Raw genomic sequence first — 13,124 nt, 5'->3', positions numbered from 1 at the left:
CCAGCTACTCAGGAGGCTGAGGCAGGAGAATGGTGTGAACCCGGGAGGCAGAGCTTGCAGTGATCCAAGATCACACCACTGCACTCCAGCCTGGGCGACAGAGAGAGGATCCATCTCAAAAAAAAAAAAAGCATCGGCTTCAGCTGAAGTCACCAGCAGCATTATCCCCTAACAAGAGAGTCGGCCGGGTGCGGTGGCTCAAGCCTGTAATCCCAGCACTTTGGAAGGCCGAGATGGGCGGATCACGAGTTCAGGAGATCGAGACCATCCTGGCTAACATGGTGAAACCCCGTCTCTACTAAAATACAAAAAAAATTAGCCGGGCGAGGTGGCGGGCGCCTGTACTCCCAGCTACTCGGGAGGCTGAGCCAGGAGAATGGTGTGAACCCAGGAGGTGGGGCTTGCAGTGAGCTGAGATCCAGCCACTGCACTCCAGCCTGGGCGACACAGCCAGATTCCGTCTCAAAAAAAAAAAAAAAAAAAAAAAAAAAAAAACAAGAGAGTCAGCCTGTCCTTTGAACCTTGAGGCCAGGCGTTGACTTCTCTCTAGCTGCAGAAGTCCTACGTGGTATCTTCTTCCCGTAGAAGGCTGTTTCTTCTACACTGAGAATCTGTTTAGTGTACACACTTTTCATCAATTGTCTTAGCTAGATCTTCTGGATAACTTGGTACAGTTTCTATGTCAACACTTGCTGCTGCTTCTTGCACTTTTATTTTATGAAGACAGTATCTTAAACCTCATGAACCAGCCTCTGCTTTCTTCCAGCTTTTCACCTGCAGCTTCCTCACTTCTCTCAGCTTTCATAGAATTAAAGAGAGTTGGGGCCTTGCTCTGGATTAGGGATTGGCTTAAGGGAATGTTGTGGCTGGTTTGATCTTCTATCCAGACCTCTAAAACTGTCTCCATATCAGCAATAAGGCTGTCTTATCAGCCTTGCTTGTAGCACTTAATTTTCTTCAGGAACTTTTCCTTTGCATTCACCACTTGGCTATTGGTGCAAAAGGCCTGGCTTCTGGCCTATCCCAGCTTTTGACATGCTTTCCTCACTAAGCTTAATCACTTTAGCTTAGTGATTTAAAGTAAGAGATGTGTGACTCTTCCCTTAATTGAACACTGAGGCCATTGTAGGGTTACTAATTGGCCTAATTTCAGTATTGTTTTGTCTCAGGGAATAGGGAAGCCCAAGGAGAGGGAGGGAGGGGAATGGCTGGTCGATGGAGCAGTCAACATACACAACATTTACTGATTAAGTTCACCATCTTACATGGGTGTGATTCTTGCACACCAAACGTGGAAATTAAATAACACACTCCTAAATAATCAAAAGAACAAACACAACCCAACACAGGCAGGCAGAATAAAATAATAAAGATTAGCATATAAATAAATAAAATAGAGAATAGAAAAATGAGAGAAAATGAACTAATCAAAAAGTTGGTTCTTCTAAAAGATCAACAAAATTGACAGACTTTTAGCTAGACCAACCAAGAAATAGAGAAGACTCAAAGTACTAAAATCAAGAATGAAGGAGAGGACATGACTACCAAATAGGAGGGGAAATGACTGCTTGTGGGTACAGGGTCCCTTTTAGGTGTAACAAAAATGTTTTGGCACAAGATAATGGTTATGATTATGATTACATAACCTTGTGGTTATGCTTAAAAAAAAAAAACCGCACTGAATTGTACACTTTTAAATGGTAGATTTTGGAGTATATTAATTATATCTCAGTTTCCAAAAAAGAAAGCAACTTGATTGCTATTTCTCCTTTCGATTTATTGACATTTCTTTTTTTAAAAGGGTGAAAAATCTTCTGTCTATTGAGTTGGACACTAAGTAGTGTTTATTTTGTTCTAGTTAGCATTCGGTCATCTTTTTTTTTTTTTTTTTTTTAAGTAGAAAGCCCTAATTCATCAATAAATTGCACCCAAACTATTAGAAATCAAAATTTTTCTGTGTAAGCAGGCCCCAACAATTTTTCTGGGTAATAATCAATATTTTATTTAATGTCAATTATTAGAAGTTACAGTAAGTCGCCTGTCAGTAATACTTAGTAATTATTAGTGAGGTGGTATATTTTAAAGTTTAGAATGCCCTTTTGTTTTAAAATTTTTTTTTTAATAGAGATGGTGTCTCACTTTGTTGGCTAGTCTGGTCTCAAACTTCTGGCCTCAAGCAGTCCTCCTGCTTTGGCCTTCCAGGAGTGCGGGGATTACAGTCGTGAGCCACCACGGTCAGCTGTTTTTTTAATTTTTATTTTTTCTTCTTATTTTTTTTTGAAGATGGAGTCTCACTCTTGTACCCAGGCAGGAGTGCAGTAGCACAATCATAACTCACACACTGTAGCCTCAAACTCTCAGGCTCAAGTGATCCTCCTGCCTCAGCCTCCCAAGTTTTTTGGATGTCATTTTTCTGGGGTTTTTTTTTTTTGTTTTAAGACAAGTCTTGCTGTGACAACCAGGCTGGAGTATGGGCGCTGTTGTGGCTCACTGCAGCCTCAATCTCCCAGGCTCAAGCCATCCTCCCACCTTGGCCTCCCAAGTAGCTGGAACTATAGGAGCATACCACTATGCCTGGCTATAGTATAAAAAGTTTCATTAATTTGTATGGGTGTGGTGGCTTACGCCTGTAATCCCAGCACTTTGGAAGGCCGAGGTGGGTGGATCATTTGAGGTCAGGAGTTTGAGACCAGCTTGGCCAACATGGTAAGACCCCATCTCTACTAAATATAAAGTTTCATTAATTCTGTGACATAAGTGGCCTCAAACTCCTCAGCTCAAGCTGGAGTATGCTTTGTTATTCCAGGAATCAGGGAAACTGAGGTACAGTAGTGGTTATTTTAAACTCAGCCAGCCAAGATAGATTTGGAGTATTAGATTTGGCCCCAGATCTTCTCATCATTCTAAGTTATTTTTTTTAATACCATATTACCATTTATGTTTTTTATCTTAAAACTAACATTATTTAAATTTTAAAAGAAAAATACTGTCCTAAAATGAGAGGTGAAGAAATTATAGAAGCCAGACTCTGTACTGTACTCCAAAATACCTTGCTCTAGGTGGCTGCAATAGCAAAATCCCATGAGGCCATATTTGGGCAACAAAGCCCTTTTTCTTCTTGCTCACCTCCCTTTTCAGCTACCTAATACCAGCATACAGATTGCTGAGTTTCTCCTTTAAAGATACTGACAGTATGGCCAAGATAGCCAGTAAAATAGAATTGGCTTTTAACAGAAGGATCAAGCTCCTGTGTGGGCTAATGTAGCAGTGGTTGAGTGGTGAAAGATAATATCCAAGAGGCTAGTCTCCCCTTATCTGCTATTCCTGCTTCAGCTTTCAAAGGCAGCAGTTAATGGCTTGGAGATGGGTTGAAGTGATAGGATTTACTTCAAATCACTATAGATTGTTTTTGTGATGATAGTTCATTGTACTGTAATTCTGTTGTCTTTCTGTGTACACAGGTTGAGAGCACCATTGGATGCTTACTTTCAGGTGAGCAGGACCCAGCCTGACTTGCCAGCTGCCACTTATGATTCAGAGACTAGGAATCCTGTGTCTGAAGACTTGCAGGTGTCTAGTAGTACTGATTCTGACAGTGACAGCTCTGCAGAGTATGGAGGGGTTGTTGACCAGGCAGAGGAATCTGGAGCTGTCATTTTAGAAGGTCAGTATTTTACCAGGTTTGGACTCACAAGGCTAACATCCCCAAAGCTTAAACTTCAGAAGGCTAGAAACTAGATTTGTGCTTTGACACTTTCCCTTTTCTCCCCTAAGTGTTGTGGATTCCTGTTTTGTAGAGCCTTCACTGGCCATAATTATATAGAGAGGATTTGATGTGACTTACAGCTTAATGTAATTTGTGACCCAGTGAGTCAGTCACTTTTTAATGGCATTTTATATTCTCTTTCACTTTTTTAGACATCTGAGAAAGTAAATTCTTTTTCTTTTTTTTTTTTTTTTTAATTTTTTGAGGCAAGGTCTGGCTCTGTCCCCCCAATGACAACTGGAGTGCAGCAACAACAATCTCACCTTACTGCAACCTCCACTTCTTGGGCTCAAGCCATCCTCCCACCTCAGCCTCCCCACTAACTAGGACTACAGGCACACACCACCACACCTGGCTAATTTTTAAAATTTTTTTGTAGAGACAGGGTTTTTCCATGTTCCCCCAGCTGGTCGTGAACTCCTGAGCTCAAGAGATCCACCTGCCTCAGCCTCCCAAAGTGCTGGGATTACAGACATGAGCCACTGCACCCGGCCTAGATTCTTTATTTAAAAGTTTTGTAAGCCGGGCACGGTGGCTCAAGCCTGTAATCCCAGCACTTTGGGAGGCTGAGACGGGCGGATCACAAGGTCAGGAGATCGAGACCATCCTGGCTAACATGGTGAAACCCCGTCTCTACTAAAAAATACAAAAAACTAGCCGGGCGAGGTGGCGGGCGCCTGTGGTCCCAGCTACTCCGGAGGCTGAGGCAGGAGAATGGCGTAAACCCGGGAGGCGGAGCTTGCAGTGAGCTGAGATCCGGCCACTGCACTCCAGCCTGGGCGACAGAGCCAGACTCAGTCTCAAAAAAAAAAAAAAAGTTTTGTAAATTCAGCACCCTGTCTAGGCTAACACTTTGGAGTCCTAGTATAATGTTATGTGTTATGCAAGTGGAACTTTATTTAACAGTCGTAGGCAGAGACCCCTAAAGTAGATGTCCTGCTTATGTTAAAAAAGTTCTGATCCCCAGAGGGTGCTCATTCAGTATATTTTCCTACTGAAAGAATATTCTAGGATTATGAATTGAAATATAATAAGTCAATGAAAATCTTTAAGTTCATATTTATATAATTTTCCAAAACCTCATTTATCACTATGGTAAGTTAGAACCCCAACTAATTACTCCAAAAACTAGTAAATAAAGGGTCAGGAATATATTAATATTTTGCCTTCCTGTATAAACTGTATTTTGGACAACCAGATAGTTGATGAAGGGGTTTTTTTTGTTGTTTTTTATTCACAGCTCACTGTAGCCTTGACCTCCAGGCTAAAGTGATCCTCAGCCACCTGAGTAGCTAGGACTACATGTGTGTGCCACCACACCTGGCTAATTTTTTTTGTAGCTATGAGGTCTCCCTATGTTGTCCAGGCTTGAAGGTTTGTTTTTTTTTTGTTTTTGTTTTTGTTTTTTTTTGAGACGGAGTCTCGCTCTGTCTCGCAGGCTGGAGTGCAGTGGTGGGATCTCCGCTCACTGCAAACTCTGTTGCCTCTCGGGTTCATGCCGTTCTCCTGCCTCAGCCTCCTGAGAAACTGGGACTACAGGCGCCCGCCACCATGCCCGGCTAATTTTTTTGTATTTTTAGTAGAGATGGGGTTTCACCGTGTTTGCCAGGATGGTCTTGATCTCCTGACCTCGTGATCTGCCCACCTTGGACTTCCAAAGTGCTGGGATTACAGGTGTGAGCCACTGCGCCCAGCTGAAGGTTTTTTTAATAGAAAAATTTCAGCTAATTGCAGCAGGAACGATAGAAAAGTCATCATTTTGTGACTCCTAATGAAATTATATGTCTAGGCAAAGATCATCAGTGGATCCTAAAACCATTAGGTTGCGGGGTTGATGGGATTCTTTTTAATACAAGGACCAGGATGATACCACCTGAACCCGTTGGTCAATCTTAGCATCTCAAAAAAATAGGATAGCAAGACCATATGTGCCTCTTAATGTGCTGCAATCAGAAATACTCATGCCACTTAGGAATACTGTACACACACACACACACACACACCCACACACACACCAGTCCCCCACCCCCCATGCCAAAAAAAAAAAAACCTGAATCTGCTCAAGACTCTTTTCTAACAACCAGTTTGCATAGTTTGTAGAAAAAGGGGTGGAGGAACAAGATAATACCTCAGAGATGTAATCATTTAAATTAAAAATGTAGAACAGTCTACAAATGGAACATCTTTCTAGACCTGAATGTATATGGAAATTTAACATATTGTGAAGAGAATATCTCAAATCCGTGTGGACAATTTTTAATGTTTTATATAACAGCAAACCAACATAGTTTATGATTCCACTTACGTAAAATGTCCAGAAAAGGCAGATCTACAGAGACAATATTAGTGGTTGCCTGGGGCTGCAGGCGCAAATGTGAAGTGACTCTAAATGGGCATAAAGGATCTTTGTGGGCTGATAGAAATATTTTAAATTGGGTTATGGTGATGGTTGCACAATGCTCAATTTATTGTATATAAAAGTTAAACAATTTCATGAAGAAGCAATCAGCCAAATCCAGGTTGTGCAGGACTTTTCATAAGACAAATGACCTGACGAATGACAGAGGGGAAAAAATGGATGAGGGGGAATTGTAATCAAATGAAAAAGACTTAAGAGACATCACAAGCTCATCATGGAGACCTTTTTTGGATTCTGATTGCAATAAATCTGTAGAGAGCAGCTTTAAAACTATCGGGAAATTTTTTGGGAGGCTGGGGCGGGCGGATCACAAGGTCAGGAGATCGAGACCATCCTGGCTAACATGGTGAAACCCCGTCTCTACTAAAAATACAAAAAATTAGCTGGGCCTGGCAGCGTGCATCTGTAGTCCCAGCTACTCAGGAGGCTGAGGCAGGAGAAAACTGTTAGGAAATTTTGAATATGAACTGGATGCCTGGGTATTCAGTGGTATTGGAGGATTATTGTTAATATTGTTAGGTATAATAATTACACAGTGTTCATGTCAAAAAAGAAAAAAAATTCTTGTCAGTGTTGCAGAAGTTTTTGCAAGTATAATGACATTTTAAGGTTAAGGATTCCAACCAAAAGAAAATAATGGAATGGGGGCTTAGGTGGAACAAGATTGGCAAAATATTGATTATTTTTTAAATTGAGTGATGGGTACTTGTGGCTTAACTGTACTTTTCTGTCTACTTTTATGTATGTTTGAGAATATTCAAACTAAATTTTTAAAAGTAAATTCACTGATGGACCTGGGGAAATTGTTATCCCTTTTGCAGGAACACTGTCAATTAGAAATGGGAAACTAGTGAGTCAGGCTCTCTCCTGCTAGCTTCTAATACCTGACATATCTTACTTTGTATTTTACCTATCCTATCATTTCTGGAAATGACTTGGCAGAGCAACTAGCAGGTGTCTCAGCAGAGCAAGAAGTTACATGTATCGATGGAGGCAAGACCCTCCCCAAACAGGTAATATGAACATCATTTTTATTTTTATTTTATTTTTTTAGAGACTAGGTCTCACTCTCACCTAGTCTAGAGTGCAGTGATGCAGTCATAACTCCCTGTAGCTTCAAACTCCTGGACTCAAGGGATCCTCCCACTTCAGCCTCCTGAATAGCTGGAACTACAGGTAATGCCACCACACTCGGCTAAATTTTTTTTTTTTTGTAGACAGAGTCTCACTATATTATCTAGCTGGTTTCGAACTCCTGGGCGCAAGGGATCGTCCTGCCTCAGCCTCCCAAACCATTGAGATTGTAGGCATGAGCCACCATGCCCAACCTGAATATCCTTTTCTTTTTTTTTTTTTTTTTTTTTTTTTGAGACGGACTCTCGCTCTGTTGCCCAGGGTGGAGTGCAGTGGTGCGATCTTGGCTCACCACAATCTCCACCTCCCGGGTTAAAGCAATTCTCCTACCTCAGCTTCCCGAGCAGCTGGGACTACAGGCACGCGCCACCACACCCAGCTAATTTTTGTATTTTAAGTGGAAATGGGGTTTCACCATAGTGGCCAGACTGGTCTTGAACTCCTGACCTCATGATCCACCCACCTCGGCATCCCAAAGTGCTGGGATTACAGGTGTGAACCACCATGCCTGGCCTCTGAATATCCTTTTAAATAAAAGGTTTGGGGTTTTGGCCGGGCACAGTGGCTTACACTTGTAATCCCAGCACTTTGGGAGGCCGAGGCAGGCGGATCACCTGAAGTCGGGAGTTTGAGACCAGCCTGGCCAACATGGTGAAACTTGGTCTCTACCAAAAAGGTCGGGGGGGCTGCAGGTTAACATGGAAGCTTGCAGGCTTTGTAGGCAAGAGGTCCAGGTGTGGATCCTATCCCAGTTACTCGTTGTTTGTGTAACTGCTGTCTCTTAGATTTAAAAATGGGTAGGGAGGAGTATTGAGAATAATCTGTCCTGTCTAGCCAACAAGGTTAAGTACCAGTTGAAAAAACAGACATAAATGTGCTTTATAAATTATTAAGCACATTTGCCAGGTGTAGTGGCATGCACCTGTAGTCCTAGCTACTTAGGGAGGCTGAGGCAGGATTGCTTGATCCTGGAAGGTCAAGGCTTCAGTGAGCCATGATGACAACACTGCACTCCAGGGCAACAGAGTAGGACCCTGTCTCAACAAAAAAATTAAAATTAAAAAAAACTATCAGGCAGAATATGTTTAGTAAGTGATAATTTTTATTTTTAAAAATAATGGGCTGGGCGCGGTGGCTCATGCCTATAATCCCAGCACTGTGGGAGGCCGAGGCGGGCAAATCACCTGAGGTCGGGAGTTCAAGACCAGCCTGGCCAACATGGCGAAACCCCATCTCTACTAAAAATATAAAACTTAGCTGGGTGTGATGGCACGCACCTATAATCGCAGCTACTCAAGGAGGCTGAGATAGGAGAATCGCTTGAACCTGGGAAGCAGAGGTTGCAGTGAGCCCAGATCGCGCCACTGAGCTCCACCTTGGGAGACCGAGCAATACTTTGGCTCAAAAAATATAATAATAATAATCTTGGCTGGGCGCAGTGGCTCACACCTGTAATCCCAGCACTGTGGGAAGCCAAAGTGGGTACATCACCTGAGGACAGGAGTTTGAGACCAGCCTGGCCAACATGGTGAAACCCCATCTCTACTAAATACAAAAAGTAGCCGGCTATGGTGGCGTGTGCCTGTAGTCCCAGCTAGTCGGGAAGGTGAGACAGGAGAATCGCTTGAATCCGGGAGGCAGAGGTTGCGTTGAGCGGAGTTCATGCTACTGCACTCCAGCCTGGGTAACAGAGCGAGACTCCATCTCAAAAAAAAAATAAAATAACACCTATACATCATTGTCCTCAATATGATTTATTTACATCTGCTGTGAATTTTGCCAATCTCAAAACATCATTTATCTACATTTTGCATATTTCTGTATGCTCTTTGTGTTTTTATTTGAGTCTGGCTCATTTTTCCCAGCTTCTTACATCTTGGAGAGCTTTCTGTTATCGGTACATAAAATTGAATCTTTTTTTTTTTTTTTTTGAGACGGAGTCTCGCTCTGTTGCCCAGGCTGGACTGCAGCGACGTGATCTCGGCTCACTGCAAGCTCTGCCTCCTGGGTTCATGCCATTCTCCTGCCTCAGCCTCCTGTAGCTGGGACTACAGGTGCCCGCTACCACGCCCGGCTAATTTTTTGTTTTTTATTTTTTTAAGTAGAGATGGGGTTTCACAGTGTTAGCCAGGATGGTCTTGATTTCCTGACTTCGTGATCTGCCCGCCTCGGCCTCCCAAAGTGCTGGGATTACAGGCATGAGCCACCATGCCTAGCCAAATCTTGTTCTTATTAATAGATACATGGCATTCCGTCATACAAATACATTTTGAATTAATTTTTTCTTTTTTTTTTTTGAAACGGAGTCTCGCTCTGTTGCCAGGCTGGAGTACAGTGGTGCAATCTCAGCTCACTGCAACCTCCGCCTCCCAAGTTCAGGTGATTCCCCTGCCTCAGCCTCCTGAGCAGCTGGCACTACAGGCACACACCGTCACACCCGGCTAATTTTTTTGTATTTTAGTAGAAACGGGGTTTCACCATGTCGGCCTGGATGGTCTCAATCTCCTGACCTCGTGATCTGCCTGCCTCGGCCTCCCAAAGTTCTGGGATTACAGGCATGAGCCACTGCGCCCAATGAATTAATTCTTTTCTTATCATATAAAGCATGGTTTGGTGTATGGTGGCACACGCCTGTGTTGTCTCAACTACTTTGGAGGGTAATAATACTTTTTTTCTTGATAGAAATCATGCTCCACTGAACTTTTTTGAGACAGGGTCTCATTCTGTCCCTTATGCTGGAGTGCAGTGGCACAATCATAACTCACTGCAGCCTCAGTATCCGTGGCTCAGGTGATGCTTCTACCTCAGCCTCCTGACTACTTGGGACTACAGTCATGTGCCACCACACATGGCTACTTTTTTAAATTTTTAACAGAGACAAGGTTTTGCTATGTTGTCCAGTCTGGTTTCAAACTCCTGAGCTGAAGCAATCCTCCTGCTTTGGCCTCCCAATGAGCTGGGACTATAGGCATGAATTACCACACCTGGCCTGCTTGGAACAATCTTATATAATTATCTTAGAAAATAATTGAGCCGGGCGTGGTGGCTCAAGCCTGTAATCCCAGCACTTTGGGAGGCCGAGACGGGCGGATCACGAGGTCAGGAGATCGAGACCATCCTGGCTAATATGGTGAAACCCCATCTCTACTAAAAAATACAAAAAAAAAAAAAAAAACTACCCGGGCGAGGTGGCGCACGCCTGTAGTCCCAACTACTCGGGAGGCTGAGGCAGGAGAATGGTATAAACCTGGGAGGCGGAGCTTGCAGTGAGCTGAGATCCGGCCACTGCACTCCAGCCTGGGCGACAGAGCAAGACTCCGTCTCACAAAAAAGAAAAAAAACGAAAATAATTGTGACTGACCATGTGTGGTCGCTCATGCCTGTAATCCCTGCACTTTGAGGGATGGATCATGATTGAGGTGGGTGGATCATGAGGTAGGAGATCGAGACTATCCTGGCTAACACTGTGAAACCCTGTCTCTACTAAAAATACAAAAAATCAGGTGTAGTGGCGGGCACCTGTAGTCCCAGCTACTCGGGAGGCTGAGGCAGGAGAATGGCGTGAACCCCGGAGGTGGAGCTTGCATTGAGCTGAGTTTGCGCCACTGCACTCCAGCCTGGGCGACAGAGTGAGACTGTGTCTCAAAAAAAAAAAAAGAAAATATTTGTGACTATGATCATGGGCTGCATAATAGTTCAGTCAACAACAGACCACATGTATGATGGTTGTCCCATTAGGTTATAATACCAGGTTGGGTGCAGTGGTTCACACTTGTAATCCCAGCCTTTGGGAGACCAAGGTGGTCGGATCACTTGAGGTCAGGAGTTCAAGACCAGCCTGGCCAATGTGGTGAAACCCTGTCCCTACTAAAAATACAAAAATTAACCAGGCGTGGTGGTTCGTGCCTATAATCCCAGCTATTTGGGAGGCTGAGGCAAGAGAATCACTTGAACCCAGGAGGCAGAGGTTACAGTGAGCCACGATCTTGCACCACTGCACTCCAGCCTGGGCGACAAAATGAGACTCTGTCTTAAAAAAAAAAAAAATACCATATTTTTATTGTGCCTTTTCTATGTTTAGATACACAGATACCACTGTGCTACAGTTGCCTGCAGTATTTGGTACAGTAACATGCTGTACAGGTTTGTTGCCTAAGTATATAATAGTTGACACAGTCTAGGTTTGTTTAAGTACTTCTGGGATCATTCAATGACGAAATCGCCTAAAGATGCATTTCTCAGAATGTATTCCTGTTGTCAAGCAATGCATGACTGTATATCCATGAGATACCTCTAGCAGAGAGATTGCTATGCCAAAGGAAAGATATATGTGTTTTAATTTCCGTGGATAATGCCAAATACTGCTCCAGAAATCTGTGCCGCTTTATATGTAAGGAAGCAGTATATAAGCATGTCCATTTCTCGTTTACCCTCAGCAGTTATTGGTGTCATCAGACGTTAATTTATACCAGTCTAATAGATGAAAAATGGTCTCTTTAATTTGCATTTCTTTAATTATAAGCAAACACTTATTGACCATTGTGTTTTCTTGTAAGCATTTGTATCCTTTCTTTGTTTTCTTTTTTTTCCTCTGATACACATAAGCTAAATATTTTATAGCTGCTATTCTTTATATGATAGCTGCTTTTCTTCCTTTGAGTGAAGGAAAAAGTATCCAAGAATTTTATAAGATTAAAGAGTAGCATAGTTTTCATAGCTTATATTTTGCCACATTGCATCCTAGAAAGAATGACAAGTGATTCATAGGTGTTACAAGTTTTCTGTAGCCCTTTTAATTGTTTGTATCTCTTTTTTCTACTTTTGTTAACTTGTTAGTTGCACGTCTTCTTCAAGATTGATTTTACAGGCCGGGCACGGTGGCTCAAGCCTGTAATCCCAGCACTTTGGGAGGCCGAGACGGGCGGATCACGAGGTCAGGAGATCGAGACCATCCTGGCTAACACGGTGAAACCCCGTCTCTACTAAAATACAAAAAAAATTAGCCGGGCGAGGTGGCGGGCGCCTGTACTCCCAGCTACTCGGGAGGCTGAGGCAGGAGAATGGCGTGAACCCGGGAGGCGGGGCTTGCAGTGAGCTGAGATCCGGCCACTGCACTCCAGCCTGGGCAACAGAGCTAGACTCCGTCTCAAAAAAAAAAAAAAAAAAGAAATACAAAAAACTAGCCGGGCGAGGTGGCGGGCGCCTGTAGTCCCAGCTATTCAGGAGGCTGAGGCCGGAGAATGGTGTGAACTCGGGAGGCGGAGCTTGCAGTGAGCTGAGATCCAGCCACTGCACCCCAGCCTGGGTGACAGAGCGAGACTCCGTCTCAAAAAAAAAAAGAAGATTGATTTTACATTTTCTCTAATTTGAATATATTCTGGTTTCCATCTAGCCATCTCCCCAGAAGTCCGAGCCTCTGCTACCTTCTGCCTCTGTGGATGAGGAAGAAGGGGACACTTGTACAATATGTCTGGAACAGTGGACCAGTGCTGGAGACCACCGGCTCTCAGCATTACGCTGTGGTCATCTCTTTGGGTATAGTTGCATTTCCACATGGCTCAAAGGACAAGTACGAAAATGTCCCCAGGTAAGGACCATAGGTAAGGACACATTAACATGTTAAGTCAAGCAGATTCCTAGAACCACTCTAATTATGTCCTATTGGGTTCTTTAGTGCAACAAGAAAGCCAGGCACAGTGACATTGTCGTCCTTTATGCCCGAACCCTGAGAGCTTTGGACACTAGTGAACAGGAGCGCATAAAAAGGTAGGTGGTGAGAGTATGCCTGACTGGAATGTTCCGTTT

At 43.4% G+C, this 13,124-nt stretch overlaps 1 protein-coding gene across 4 annotated transcripts in view; it reads left to right on the top strand.

The window, feature by feature from the left end:
- LOC105491282 (ring finger and WD repeat domain 3) overlaps positions 1–13,124 on the top strand; it is a 49,906-nt gene that overhangs the window by 11,951 nt on the left and 24,831 nt on the right. For all 4 annotated transcript variants that reach the window (XM_011757516.2, XM_071084939.1, XM_071084940.1 and 1 more), the window contains 4 exons: positions 3,462–3,664; positions 7,128–7,198; positions 12,712–12,906; positions 12,994–13,085. In XM_011757516.2, coding sequence (XP_011755818.2) covers positions 3,462–3,664; positions 7,128–7,198; positions 12,712–12,906; positions 12,994–13,085 — 561 coding nt within the window. The remainder of the gene's footprint in view (positions 1–3,461; positions 3,665–7,127; positions 7,199–12,711; positions 12,907–12,993; positions 13,086–13,124) is intronic.

Source organism: Macaca nemestrina, chromosome 18 (assembly GCF_043159975.1).
Source record: "Macaca nemestrina isolate mMacNem1 chromosome 18, mMacNem.hap1, whole genome shotgun sequence".
Lineage (NCBI taxonomy): Eukaryota > Metazoa > Chordata > Mammalia > Primates > Cercopithecidae > Macaca > Macaca nemestrina.
The sequence above is the reverse complement of the archived record's forward strand: the minus strand, read 5'-3'. Positions and strand labels throughout refer to the sequence as shown.